This window comes from Dendropsophus ebraccatus, chromosome 1, assembly GCF_027789765.1.
Source record: "Dendropsophus ebraccatus isolate aDenEbr1 chromosome 1, aDenEbr1.pat, whole genome shotgun sequence".
NCBI classification, from domain to species: domain Eukaryota; kingdom Metazoa; phylum Chordata; class Amphibia; order Anura; family Hylidae; genus Dendropsophus; species Dendropsophus ebraccatus.
This window is the reverse complement of record NC_091454.1, coordinates 159,632,734-159,647,668: the sequence shown is the minus strand read 5'-3', so window position 1 is coordinate 159,647,668 and position 14,935 is coordinate 159,632,734. Positions and strand designations below refer to the sequence as shown.

General features: G+C 44.3%; 1 protein-coding gene across 1 annotated transcript; it reads left to right on the top strand.

Annotated features, from left to right (window-relative positions):
- The first annotated feature begins 367 nt into the window (after positions 1-367).
- LEO1 (LEO1 homolog, Paf1/RNA polymerase II complex component) lies at positions 368-12,378 on the top strand. Its single transcript, XM_069982864.1, has 12 exons — positions 368-605; positions 2,549-3,409; positions 4,174-4,278; positions 5,298-5,395; positions 6,007-6,152; positions 7,044-7,128; positions 7,911-8,005; positions 8,089-8,223; positions 9,696-9,831; positions 10,692-10,875; positions 11,092-11,192; positions 12,198-12,378. Exons 1-12 carry the CDS (start codon positions 542-544, stop codon positions 12,303-12,305), a joined length of 2,118 nt encoding a protein of 705 aa, XP_069838965.1. The 5' UTR covers positions 368-541; the 3' UTR covers positions 12,306-12,378.
- The last annotated feature ends 2,557 nt before the right edge of the window (positions 12,379-14,935 follow it).

The following is a 14,935-nucleotide window of genomic DNA, read 5'->3' as shown; positions in this document are numbered from 1 at the left end:
CCCCGAGTTTTCAGCATTCTGCCTTGATGCACATGGCTGATACATACAGCCAAAGAGATTACACAGGGAGGGGTACCTTTCATCACTACAATTCCCATTAAGCACGAGCAGTCGGGGATGATGGGGGTTGTAGTTATATAACAGCTGGATGGGGCAGGTCCCTGTGTGAGAGTAGTGTGAAGCCGTCCATCACTGCTACCACACGTCACGACTGCAGTGTGCGCGGGGGACATACACCTTACAACGTGCAGTCAATTTCATGAACTACAATTCCCAGCCTCCACTGCTCATGCAAGTGCGCATGTGCGGTTCAGAACTACATTTCCCGGCATGCTTCGTGTCTTTATACCAATACACACGTGTCGCACTGGCAGTACTATAATACTAGCACAGAGTTTGCGGTGGTTGTGGCGGTGACCGGTTTGCAGCCAGAGATTAGTGTGACTCGCCCAGGCCCGGGCTGATGACTTCCTCCCGGTAGCCGCCGTCTGGTGACTTCCGCTCTTGCGCACTTGCTGTGAGTTCCCGGTGAGGCCCGGACATGGACGCGCTGGAGGGGCTGTTCGGCAGCGACGCGGAGTCTGACAATGAGCAGAAAGGTGACGGTGAGTAAGTCGGCCGGGGCCCGGTGTGTGGCGGGAGGGCTCTGTATACCGGAATCCCCCCCCCGGTACGTCAGCTGGAGAGTCTCCTGGCTGAGCTCGGTGCTGGGGGAGATGTACAGGGGGTCTGGGCTTATCACACGGCTGCCCGGGGAGCGGGAGGGGAGTAATGTAAGCACCGGCACCCTCCATCCCCCCCCTGAGGCAGCGGCAGTCCTGGCAGGAGGCCCTGTAATGTCCTATATACCCTGTAATGTCCTATATACCCTGTAATGTCCTATATACCCTGTAATGTCCTATATACCCTGTAATGTCCTATATACCCTGTAATGTCCTATATACCCTGTAATGTCCTATATACCCTGTAATGTCCTATATACCCTGTAATGTCCTATATACCCTGTAATGTCCTATATACCCTGTAATGTCCTATATACCCTGTAATGTCCTATATACCCTGTAATGTCCTATATACCCTGTAATGTCCTATATACCCTGTAATGTCCCATATACCCCCCGTAGTGTCTGGTGTACCCTATATACCCGGTGTACAGGGACATATCAGGACAGCCCTGCTGGGGGCTACAAGACGGCTGCGCTCTGATCCCTTTTTCCCATGGTTGCTATTCTAACCCTGACAGCATGTGCTGCACCGTTGACGTCTGTCAGGTATGGCTGCCATGTCCGTCGTGTTGTCTTGTTTTGTTACATAGAGATGAGCGGCCGTCCAGCATGCCGGAGAGTGCAGCATGTGATTACCGGGGCTGAGGAGGTGGGATGCAGCCCCATGGGGTCCTGGAGGACACGGATACGGCATACGGTTGTATCTATATCTATGATGAGTATTGTAGTATTGCGAAAGCCAAAAGGTTCCCCGCTTCTCCGGTATCATGTGGTATTCCAAGGGGTAATATTAAAGAGGACCTGTCACCCCCGGTGACGGGGTGACAGGCTCCTGACCCCCGTTGGAGCCCCCTATACTCACGTGATCCCGCCGGGTCCTGCTTCTGGATCCGGTCGGGTCACAGAGATATCGGCGCCCGAAGCCCGGCGTGCGCGCTCCTCAGATGAGTCCAACACTCGTAGAGAATGACAGGAGAGTCCAGCGCTCAGTCATTCTCTATGAGCGTTGGACTCATCTCTCAGCGCGCGCCGGGCTGCAGCGGCTGATATCTCCGTGACCCGACCATCTCCAGAAGCGGGACCCGGCGGGATCACGTGAGTATAGGGGGCTGTAGCGGGGGGTCAGGAGCCTGTCACCCCGGCACGGGGGGTGACAGGTTCCCTTTTAAAGAAGTGTTTTCACAAAACTTGTGATGGTGTGGTAGCCCCCTCCATGACATGCACTGCAGCACATTGAGCTTTCCTACCAGTTCCATATTGTCAACTCCAATTCTCTTCTGGCCCATATGGCCGGTTCTTGGACTTGGGGTGGCACAGAAATGACACTGTAGCATCAGTGCTGTCATTGGGATGAATAGAGATGTGACTGTAAACTTAAGTAAGCCTGAGGCTGTCACACTGTCCTGTATGGGGCCAGAACCTGTCCTATAAAGGCATCACTTAAATAATATTGTGCTGGGGTTCCTTTTTTTAAAGGGGTATCCCCACCTTATTAAAGGGAAACTAACAGCAGGTTAGAGGACTCCAACCTGCTGTTATGTCCCCCTAGTGCACAGGACGCTGAGGTAATTTTCTTATCTTATTCTCAGCACCATTATCATTCAATTTGATTTATGTAAATTACAGTATGCTGGAAAATCCTATGTGATGTCATCTTTTGATATTTGATAGCAAAATATTGGGCTTGGTATGGCTACATCATTGAAGTTGTAAACTTAGACATATTTTCATACGGTTTCATGCGTTTTTAGAATTGCTACTAGTTTTATGTATTTTAATGCTTCTGGTGAGATGATCTAACCTGTTGTTGTCTCCATCTTTAGAAGACTCAGACTCTGGATCAGGTTCTGACTCAGAACCGAGGAACGCTGGCTCTGTGAGCAATGCTTCTGCTAGTGACAGTGAGCGGGATGATGACGATGATGGACATTCTGCTGCAAAACCCAGCAACAGAGAACTCTTCGGAGATGACAGCGAGGATGAAGCAGGGTCCCAACACAGCGGTAGTTACAATCGTTCAGAGAGGTCTGATAATCAGTCAGAAGGTACTGCTCACTCCGACCAGGATGACAACGATCAGTCAGATGCTGAACAGCACAGCGGCTCTGAAAACTTTCAGGATGAAGATGGAGGACACCGGTCTGACCACAGCAGCCACCACTCTGATGCTGAAGGGTCAGAAAAAGATGCCCATTCTGAAGATGAAAAATGGGGCAGGGAGGATAAAAGTGACCAGTCTGATGATGAGGAGAAAATTCAGAACTCAGATGATGAAGCACAGCATTCAGATGATGACAGAAATATGAGATCAGATGAAGAGATGCACAGGCAGTCAGATGGAGAAGACCATGACCACCATCAGTCTGATGACGAGGATCGCAGACATCATTCAGATGACGATGACAATGAACAGAGAAATTCTGATGATGAGAGACAACATTCAGATGGAGAAGAACATGATCATCAACGATCGGATGATGATGAGCCAAAGCTTCAGCATTCAGATGATGAACACGAGCGACAGCGGTCAGATGATGAGCAGCAGCATTCTGACGATGAAGACCAAGTGCACCGCCATTCAGACGATGAGCAGAGACAACATTCAGATGACGATGAAATGGATGGCCATCGCTCTGATGATGAACCGCAGCATTCAGATGGTGAAGAGCAAGAACGCAAGTCAGGTACATGCTCCTTTCCTGCTGCACTCACAGATTATGTGGTGAACTTTGTAATGGGGAAATTGCTCTAGTCTTTAAAGGGGTTATCCAGCGCTACAAAAACATGGCCACTTTCTTCTACAGACAGACCCACTCTTGTCTCCAGCTTGGGCTGGGTTTTGCTGCTCAGTTCTATTGAAGTGAATGGAGCTTAATTGCAAACCACACCTGAACTGGAGACGAGAGTCATGTTGTCTCTGAAAGAAAGTGGCCATGTTTTTGTAGCACTAGATAACCCCTTTAACAATTCTTGTTTTTTTCCTATTAATAAGGGGCTAAAGCATCTTTCTACGTGTTCCCTCCTGTCCCCCTATACAGATCACTGATATTTGTGATCTAATGGTAACGTTCCATTACATTACTGTTACCAGTGATCTGTATAGTCAAGCGTGGAAAGAAGACATGGATCTCATTTTCAGTGCACACTTCTAGGCAGACTCTGTAACATTACTGGTGTAATGCGTTTCCCAGCTACAGGCCAAAATGGAAGCAGAGCTCTCTGCGTTACTCAGGGTTCTCATTGACTGGGGAACAATTTTTTTTCAGTTCTGTCATAGTACAGAATCAGGCCATTGGTGTGACAGACAGATCCTGCCAAAAGCTGGGGGACCCTTAGCACAAGGACCAGCTCTACAGCCCCTTATCTAACACCTGGTATAGTCATCATGGATTTAAATTATGTATTGGGGGTGATTATTGTTTAACATATTTTCTGGTGTCTCTTACAGTATCTGCAAAAGGCAGTGACAGTGAAGAAGAGATTGTGCGTCAGAGGAAGAAGAAGAAGAGGCAGTCAGACTCTGAGATGGATAGTGATGGAGAAACACCCAAAGGTATGGTACACTTGCACAAGCCTATTGCATTACTGTTTTTACATTGGCATATTTTTTGAGTCATTTACTGTCAACAATATTAGGGAACATCAGTAATTACGACATTAAAATGAATGCAATTTATCTACTGTTGGTCGCACATGTCTCTGTGTAGTAAGACATAGGCGGCTAATTAAGGAAAAGAGCTGCACAATCACCAAGACGTGTAATAGGCTCTTTAAGTGGGCGCCAATCTAGCTCATTTACACCGCAGCTCTGGCCATGTAATACTGCTTCTAACTGGGACATCTCAAGATTCAAGTTTTCACCTATTTACAGCATACAGTAGGTCATAATGAGTTGATTATGAGAACAGAGGTACCTTGCTCCCCAAGTAAATACAGCGGCAACATGCATGCCGGGCCACTAAGCCAACTGTTTATTACTCCCTAACATAGCAGAGTACAGCACTTTTCATGGAGAGTGAATGGAGCCAAGCATGCGTATTGTATACTTGGGGGACAAGGGACCTTCATTCCCAGTGGTTGAACCATCATTGATCTGGACAGACTTTGAATCTTGACAGACCACCTTTAAATGGGTTATATGGGGAGCAGAAGAGTTATTACCTTTCCTTGCTTCTTGATGGCTCACTTCTAGCTTACTGTCATATCAGCCACAAGACATTCTTACCTGGCTTGAAGGGTGTGGGCTGAAATGATGGGGTTTTACTACAATCCAAAGGCCTCATGCATGTGTAGCCACACCAACACCTGGTGGCCAATGTACAAACAATGTAACCTCGCATTGTTCATACACTTGTTGGTGTGGGCGTTTCACGCTGTCCCTTAAGCCAGTTAAAAAGGTATCCAGGAGACAACAGCAAGTTAGAAGTCAGCTGCCAGGGCGAAAATAAAGGCAGTACGTTTCCTGATTCTCAGATAACCCCAGTTTAAATTTAAATGAAGTCTGTTATATCACATTTATCTGTTCCATTTTATTTATTTTTTTAAATTCCATATTTAATTTTCATTTCACAGAGGGTAAAAAAGGTGCTTCTGACTTGTTTGGAGATGCAGATGATATTTCTTCAGACAGTGATGGTGGAGAGAAGCCTCCAACGCCAGGCCAGCCCATGGTATGTACCTATAGACTATGACTATTTGGCCATCTCATCCACAGATCTTCTCTCTTTCCTATGCACAGTCAGTATTTTAGACAGATCATAGAATATTTCTGTCAGCTAAACATGTCTGGCCTATGTGATATGACAAAAAGCTATTGGTCCTCTTTCCACCTTTGCCTGGCTGTCTCTGAATCCCGGTAGGCATGCATGCTCTTTCAGCAGACATTGCATTTAAATATTTACTTGGGCAGTGTAAAGCAAGCTGCTGCACAGTTTATCATATGACATGGCTAATATTGACAGCAATAAAATCCATCTCTCTGATATTGCAGGACAGCCAGGAATCCTTCATACTAGCATATCAATACATTATTGATGCTGTGCAAGGCATTCATGCCTGGGGTGTCAGCTGCCAATTGATGCCATTTGCGGTCTTTCCAGTACCAGTCATTTAAATGTCTAGAGGCTGCAGTCAATAGCGAATTTGGGAACTTTTTTCTGAATGTTGTCACACGACTATATATACTATATAGGTCTAATAGCAAGGAAACAAACATGTTACTCGTCCATAGCTGTGGGCATAATATTGCTTTCGCTGGTACATTCTCCTTTTTATACTGCAGGATGAAGATAGGATGGACCAAGATCATCCAGAAGAGGAACCTGTTCCTGAGACCAGAATAGAAGTAGAGATTCCTAAAGTGAACACAGACCTTGGAAATGACTTGTATTTTGTGAAGCTTCCCAACTTTCTCAGTGTTGAGCCCAGGTAAAGTAGGGCATTTAAAATGGGGGTTATAAAATCAGCGCTTTGTAGTTTGTCCCGGAGACTTTGAATTGCATATGTGACCACTACACCTTTGAGCCTCCTCACAGCACACATACATCAGGAGGTACCCACTTTCTAGTAATCAGTTGGTTACTGCCAATTTTGAATTTATTACCTGTGTTATGAATAGGTGCCAAGCAGGGCTGGGTGATAATAGCCTAAATCAGTATCATGGTTAATTGAACATGGAACCTCAATAACGATAATTATGACATGCCCTTTTTATAAGCCACACCCCATTTTTGCACTCCATACCATTTGGCCGTGCCAAACTGGCATTATATTGTTTCAAGTGGTGGCCAAGCGATAAGGAGGTCCTCCTTCCCGGAAGCTGAGAAAACAGGTGGAAGGATGTGGCCTCTGTGCAAGGGAGGAGAATTTTTGTAAACATCAACCTGCCAAAGACTTGGTCTCTTTATTTACGATTTATTACCCAGCCCTAGCGCCAAGTGTATTTTGTGGGAAACCTGTTAGAGCAGGGGACTCTGGCACCATATTCCTTATGCACATAGACCAGGATTACCCACATGAAGCTGCCCCTTTAAGCAGAGTCCTTGTAAAGAGTGTCTTGTTCCTTACAGCTGGTGGTCCCTTGAAACAAACTCACCATCCTGATGCTGCAACAGTTTCCTTTAGCATGTTCTAATGAGCCCTGATGTGCATGCACACTCTGGTATGATATCTAAGTATGGAGTGGGCTTCAGATAATCTTTTGCCATATCTGTCGCTGACAGACATTGGATATAGTTGATATGCAGGCCACTTTTCCCCCTGGATGCTGCTATAGGTTGAGATTTATTATGCTTACTAATGTACTTGTTTTGTCTTTAGACCCTTTGATCCACAATATTATGAAGATGAGTTTGAAGATGAAGAAATGTTGGATGAAGAAGGAAGAACTAGGCTAAAACTAAAGGTATTTTTATTTGGTTTTCACTTTTAATTTTGATTTGTTTAAATAAAACCACAATAAATACAATCTACACAACATTGGTGTAGATTAACAGCAAACCTACACTAACCAGCAACACCCAAGACTAGACATTATGAGCGATTTTAGTTATGTGACAGAGAATAAAATAGATCCCTTAGCTGTTACTAGATCTTAGATGCCTCACTCATGTACTCACATCTTGGTTATGGATATTGTATTTTTTAAGAAAAAAAAAATCCTTTGCAGCATTGGCTCCCAATCTTTGCCTGCATTTACACCTTTAGTTGTGGTGTACAACAACTAAATGTCTCTTGACATTATGTTGTAATTTACTGCTAATCTGCGGTTCCCAGGTTTGGTGCAGTGCAATATTCTGAAATATTGAATTTGCTTCCCCCCCCCCCCCCCCCCCTCTTAACATGCATTGAGGGCAGCCAGGAGGCTGAGGGTTAACCGTACTCTGTGGACCTTGAAGCCTGATGTCAGAATCTACTGTTTATACATTTATTCATCTGTCTGGGCTCCAGCCAGGCCTACCTGGCACATCTGGGCTTAGGTATACACTGTTATAATGTAGACAAATTTGGTTTGTCTCAATGCTTTTGAGACTTGGAAGGGTATATACCAGCCAAAGAACTTCAGCTGTTGACACACCATAAAGCCAAGATCCTTATTGGTCTCTACCTTTTTCATTTTATCAATATTGTATTTGCATACACATAGAGCTGGATGAATTAACTAGTTTTTCTTTATCCTGAAAATAGGTAGAAAATACCATCAGGTGGAGAACCCGTAGGGATGAGGAGGGGAATGATGTCAGGGAGAGTAATGCACGTATTGTTAAATGGTCTGATGGCAGGTAAGTGTCAGGCTGGGTTCTTTCCTCCTCTACTTTCACTCTGTACCTTGTGTTTTACATCATGTCTGTCACTTGTCTTGCAGTATGTCCTTGCACTTGGGGAATGAAGTATTTGATGTATACAAAGCTCCATTACAAGGGGACCACAACCATCTTTTTATCAGACAAGGAACAGGTTTACAAGGTCAGGCTGTATTCAAGACCAAGCTGACATTTAGGTAAGGAGTTGTTTCCCCTAGATCTTACATCTTTCCAAATAGTTGTGTTTTTTTGTGTCTGTTTGAGAGCAGCCTTATGTTTGAATTCTTAGTTATAAAAATACATTATTATATAAAGTCATACTTCTGTATGGATCATTAGGCATGAGCTAACAGACTTTCAGGTGTGGAAACTGATTAATGTGAAACTACACTTTGTACTGATGTCAGACCTAAATCTTGTGGTTCATGGAGCCTTCACTTTACCTCCATTTTATAAGGAGACAGAAATGTTTAGTTTGTTAGGGAGGGTTTACACTACGAAATCCGTGCGGATAAATTCCGTTGCTAGTAGCCGCTCACAGCAGCGCTCATATCCACCCGCGCCATAGACCTCTATGCCATGCCATGCCATGTCCATTCTTTTGGTGGAATCCATCCGGCCATAGAATGATGTCTTTGGCACAGGCAGATATGTGCGCCGCAGTGAACGGGTATCCGCGCGGATTCTGTGGTGTAAACCCACCCTTCAACAAAAAAAGCATTATGGCATGTATCATTGCATTGTGAGATCCCAGAGCTTTTCTTCTCTACATGGTCGTCCTATAGAAACTGAGACAAGATGTTCCTCTGTGCAGCCTTTAAAGGACAACTCCCACAAAAATTTTTTTTTGCTCATTTAACACACATTACAAAGTTATATAACTTTGTAATGTGGTTAAATCCGGCCTGGCCCCCTTCACCCACTTTCGGACCCCCGACCCCCCACCCCGGAAGTTAAAGAATGTATACATTACCTATTACGATCGTCACGGTCCTCTTCTCCGGGGCGGCATCTGGTGACGACGACGTCAGAGCCGGGGGGTGGTCCGGGTCTTCTTCCTCCTCGGCGTCTTCATGCAAAGTGAATGGGGATGAAAAGGCTGCTGGTGCACATGCGCACCAGCAGCCTTTTCATTGGCTGGAGCGCATCACATGGCTTCCAGCTTGCTCAGCCCTGATTGGCTGAGCTTGCTGGAAGCCATGTGATGCGCTCCAGCCAATGAAAAGGCTGCCGGTGCGCAAGCGCACTGGCAGCCTTTTCCATCCCCTGGACCCGGAAGTCGGAGACATCGCTGGATGGCGGACGGCGGCGACGGAGAGGCGGACGGCGGGCGAATCGAGTGGCGATCGTCACCAGAGAGATGGTGAGTATGGTGTCTGTGTGTGTCTGTGTTTTTTTTTTTTTTTTTTGGGGTCCCGCGGGAGTTGTCCTTTAAGAGCTATCGCAGTGCTCATTAAATTTCAAGGGCCAGATGGCCAATGCACATAGGATTTACGGCTAATGAATAACTTTTCTGGGTTGCTTTCTAATAAAATACACAAGTTCTGGCTCTTGCTGTGAACTGTCTACCTGTGACGCAAGGTGTATTGATAGACTGCAAATTCAAATAATCCTCTTATTACCCCAGGACGCTTGTATCTTCAATACATTTATTTATGTTTGCTCTCAGGCCTCATTCCACAGACAGCGCCACCCACAGGAAGATGACCTTGTCCCTCGCAGACAGATGTTCTAAGACTCAAAAGATTAGGATCCTTCCTATGGCAGGACGTGATCCAGAGTCTCAGAGAACAGAAATGATTAAGGTAAAATATACAACCTGCTTGGTATCTGTATCTTATAAGTAGTATTACTTAATTCATATTAACATGCTTTCTTCCAGAAATAACACCACTCTTGTCCTCAGTTTGCATGCGATTTTGCAGCTCAGTTCCATTGAAGTGACTGGAGCTGACTTGTAATACCATACACAACCTGTGGACAGGGGTGGTTCTGTCTTTGCAAGAAAGTAGCTGTGTTTCAAAAAAATGGTTTAAACCTGAATGCCACATGAATAAAGCCCCCACAGAATTAAATTGTTTCCCTGTTTCTTGTGCACACTTATTGTCCTTAATCTGTTTAGTGTGTGCAAGGCTGTTTGGGCTTCTCTTCATTGTTAAGCCGTGAAAAAAAATATGTATTAGCTGGATCCAGGCAAATTTTGAAAAACTTGTTGATTTTTATTAGGTCCCATCAGGATATCTGATAAGGTTCTGAAATGTTTAGGCTACGTTCATACGTAGCAAAACTAGCGGAATGCCGTTAGACTCACATTTTGAGGGGGAGGCTATGGGAAGCGCCTCACAGCGCCTTTCCGCGCTGAAGAATAAACATGTTCATTCTTCAGCGCGGGGAGACTCTGTGAGAACAGCAGCGCGCGCCTCCTATAGCCTACCTTTCATAATGGGAGTCTTAACGGCATTCTGCCTCAGAATTCCGCTAGTTTTGCTTCGTATGAATGGGGCCTTAAATGGCAAAGAGCACTATAGAGCGTACTGTTCTTGTGATCAAAATACTGGAACCACTGATGCAAATAACAGCATAACCTAAATGCTGTGTGTATAACTAAACCAATTTCTATGAACTATAGATCAAAATAGCAATTCTTTATTTTGTTTTTATACAGAAAGAAGAAGAGCGACTAAGAGCATCAATCCGCAGAGAGTCACAGCAGCGCAGAATCAAGGAAAAGCAGCACCAACGTGGTCTGAGTGCAAATTACCTGGAGCCTGACCGATATGATGATGACGATGAAGGAGAAGAGTCTATAAGCCTGGCAGCCATCAAAAACAGATATAAAGGAGGAAGAGGTAGAGTAAAATTGTGAAGTTCAGCAGTGTTTCATGTGTTTATAGTTTTTGCTTTATTTGTTCTCCACATTTCCACAAGAGGGCACAGTAGAGAGTAACTGTGTTATAGGAGCCTTTATTGTGTTTTTATTGCTTTCACATTTGTACATCTTGCTTTTTCACCTCTGAAGGATTATATAAATGTGGAATTATATTGAAACTTGATATGTCTTACAGAGGAAAGAGCACGCATCTACTCATCAGACAGTGATGAGGGTTCAGATGATGATAAAGCTCAGAGACTGCTTAAAGCGAAGAAACTGAATAGCGATGAAGAGGTACGGTTACATAAATCTGCTTTCTTGCATACTTCTTGATGCCTAGGGCGTTACTTATTGATAGGATTTGTAACATCATCAGGCCATAGCTTCTGTATTTGTTCTTTTTATTTGTGGTTAGCGATGCCTACAAAACCTTTCAATTATTGCTGCACTTCACAATACATTTAACAATTCACCAACCTTGTAAATGTGGCAGCAACTAGAGATGAGCTAATTTTCAGTACTGTAAATTTGCTAATCTCTGCCAGCAGCACACACTATGCCACACTTTTTTTTGGGGGGGGGGGGAGAGAAGGGGAGGTCTAATTCACTGCAGTAATGGCAGAGGAGTCTGAGATCTAACAATAGTAGAAATACCTAGATGATTTGCAATGTGTTAGAAGATTTTATTGATAGTCAATGTCCATTAGACACTGCCAGCATATGTAGTCTTAAAAAAAAAAAGTTTTGCAGCACTTGGGTGCTTAGCAACGTTCCACTGATCCGTGTGGCATGGAGCACTGCTCAGCACCCAAGACCCTGCTACACATGGTCACATGCTCCTGCATGTCAGCCATCTTATGGACAAAATCACCTCAAAGCAGGACAACACAGCCTGCAGGTGATGATGTACACAGGGAGCTGATGTCAGTAAGTGCAGTGAGTAAACTTACACTGAACGATTTGTACTATAAAGTGACCAACCTTTTTAAATGACGAAATACGCTAGCTCTTATGTAATTCTACTTTGTCCACTACATCTGCTGGCAATCTGTGTCTCAGGACAAATATGTTACATATGGGATTGGCTAACAGTGTAACTATCTACCACATTGTAAATAATTTAGTGAGTGAGATAGTTGTGGCTTTACTGTGTTTCATGTTTGTCTATGTCTTCTTGAAATGGACAATACCAAAAATTGAAAAGTAGCAAGAAGGGCTTAATACCAAAAATTGTTCAGCACATAAATATAAGTATATTCCCTGATCTTGATTATTTTGAATGTGTTTTTTCCTTTCTAGGAAGGAGAACCATCAAAGAAGAGGAAGGCGGATGATGAAGACAAAGCCAACAAAAAGCACAAGAAATATGTCATCAGTGATGAGGAGGACGAAGATGAAGAATTGTAACATGCGTCAATATGTTTTCCACGTTGTACATAGTATGGATTCTGTTCATTAAATAAACTTATAAAACACAGTAGTTCTTATACGATTATTCTACTTTGGTTACAACATTATAATTGAGTCTGTTTACACACAATCTACATCTATCAGTTATATTAGTTAAAGAGGACCTGTCCCCCCCCGCGACGGGGTGACAAGCTCCCCACCCCCAGATAGATCCCCTTATACTTACCTCATGTCGCCGAGTCCCGGTGCCGGTCCCGGGACGGAGATATCCCGGTCAAAAGCCGGCGCGCGCGCTGTGGAGATGAGTCCAGTGTCCATAGAGAATGAATGGAGCCGTGCGCGCGCAGCAGAGATGAGTCCTGCTCCATTCATTCTCTATGGATGCTGGACTCATCTCCACAGCGCACGCGCCGGCTTCTCACCGGGATATTTCCGTCCCGGGACCGGCTCTGGCAGCGGGACTCTGCAAGATGAGGTCAGTATAAGGGGATCTAGCTGGGGGTTCGGGAGCCTGTCACCCCGACGCAGGGGGTGACAGGTCTCCTTTAAACAAATAGCGGAAGATTTATCAAATATGGTGTAAAGTGAAACTGGCTCAGTTTCCCCTAGCAACCAATCAGATTCTACCTTTCATTTTCTAAAGAGTCTGTGAGGAATGAAAGGTGGGATCTGATTGGTTGCTAGGGGCAACTGAGCCAGTTTCACTTTACACCATGTTTGATAAATCTCCCCCATACTGTGTATGTGCTCTTTATGCTGCTAAAATGGCTCTGACCATCAATGCACGTTCTCCACAAGTCATGTAAAGGTGCTCTCTGGTATCTGACGCTAAGACGTTAGCAGCAAATTTTTTCAGCCCTCCTTGTTGTGCAGTGAGGTTTCTTTTGATTTTTTTTTTTTTCCCATATAAGGTATTTGTCTCCTTCACAGAGACAGTCCTAGATGCGCAACAACCCGATTAGTGGTGCTGCACGGGGATATCAATGGACCTGTCATCCATACAATAAAAACAAAAAACAAGCAAGCTAGTGGATTCCACCAAGGTGGTCCACTTGCATCCACCGGCGCTACTCACTATAAATGTATATATACATTTATAGTGAGTAGCGCCGATGGATGCAAGTGGACCACCTTGGTGGAATCCACTAGCTTGCTTGGTTTTTTTTTTTTTTTTTTTCCAGCCCATCTCACAGATGTCGAATCATAGTTGAACCATTCCGAAACCTATTTTAGTAGTCTAAAAAAAGACCTTGAAAAGACCTCCATAGCAACCATAAGGGCCTATTCCACGGGCCGACTGACGGGAGCAAACGAGCGCTATTAGCGCCCGTTCGCTCCTCGTTCCCTGCTCGCTGCTGCCTCTATTCCACGCGGCAGCAGCGAGTGGGTGAGTCGGGGGGGGGGGGGGTGCTGCCCGGGGGATCGCTAATCGTCCGGGCAGCCCATAGCATACAGCAGCGCCTGCTGCTGCTGCTCCTATTCCACAGAGCGACAGCAGCAGATTGTTGCTGTATCAGTCGTTTGTTTTTCAACATGTTTTTCACGATGTCGGCTGATCGTTGCTGTCAATTCCACGGGAAGATTATCAGCCGATAATCGTTCTGTGGAAATGGCCTATAGTCTCTCTGCTGATTATTTAGCAGCAGAGCAAGGGACAGCATTGATCAGTATGAGCAATCTACTGAAGGGGATAATCCCTTTACTCTGTACACAAAATTTGGTTTTTAAAGGGCATGTATTGCCTAAATTATCTTTTACTGATTAGAATCGGGTACTTAAAATTCTTTTATTCCATCATTTTCTATTTTCTGGCAATTTTTTTTTATTTTTTTTTTTCATTTTTTGCACAATGTTATGGGGGCTGCCATATTGCTTTAGCTGTTTTTAACAGCATTTAGTGACATGCTTTACAGCAAGCCTCAGACATGGATTACTATAAACAGAATCTGTTCTCTTCAGATGAATATGAAATATTACTGAGTGTCCTCTGTGCCTTTTAAAGAGGTCATTCCACAGGGAGCTGCTATTGTCTCCTCTATCAACCGGTGTCAAATGTAGCTGCAAAGCTGTACAGATCACTTTACAGCAGCCCTGGTGGTGAGAATAAAAACTGCAAAATTTTGGGATTTTTTTTTTTACAATATAGACAGAAAAAAATTGAAAAAAAAAAAATCACCAAAAATTCTTAAGTGTTTAACAGAAAAATATTATACATTTTCTGACACGTTCCCTTTAACCTCCTCCACCAAACTCACTAATAGCGTATGAAATGCAGTAATAGGATCAGAATCCAATTTTTGATAGTATTCTGCATGCCTGCTCTACATAACTACCCCCTTCTATGACTACCACCCACCACCCCCTTTTTGTCTATCTTCATTCTTATCCAACCAGTTTTCCTTTTTGTTGGCTAAGATCGGATGCCTTTCTTTTCTCCTTTTCTCATTCACCTGTTCTCCCTCAAGTCTCCCAAGACCATTTCATAGAACGCTTGCCCAGTCCAGAACCTTCTGGTTATGCAGAGACTATACTGCAATGTTCCCCACACTCCACAGTAACCTAGGACAGACTATTGTGATTTTAAAATACAGCCTAGGAAGAACACATTGTTAACATAACCACAAAGA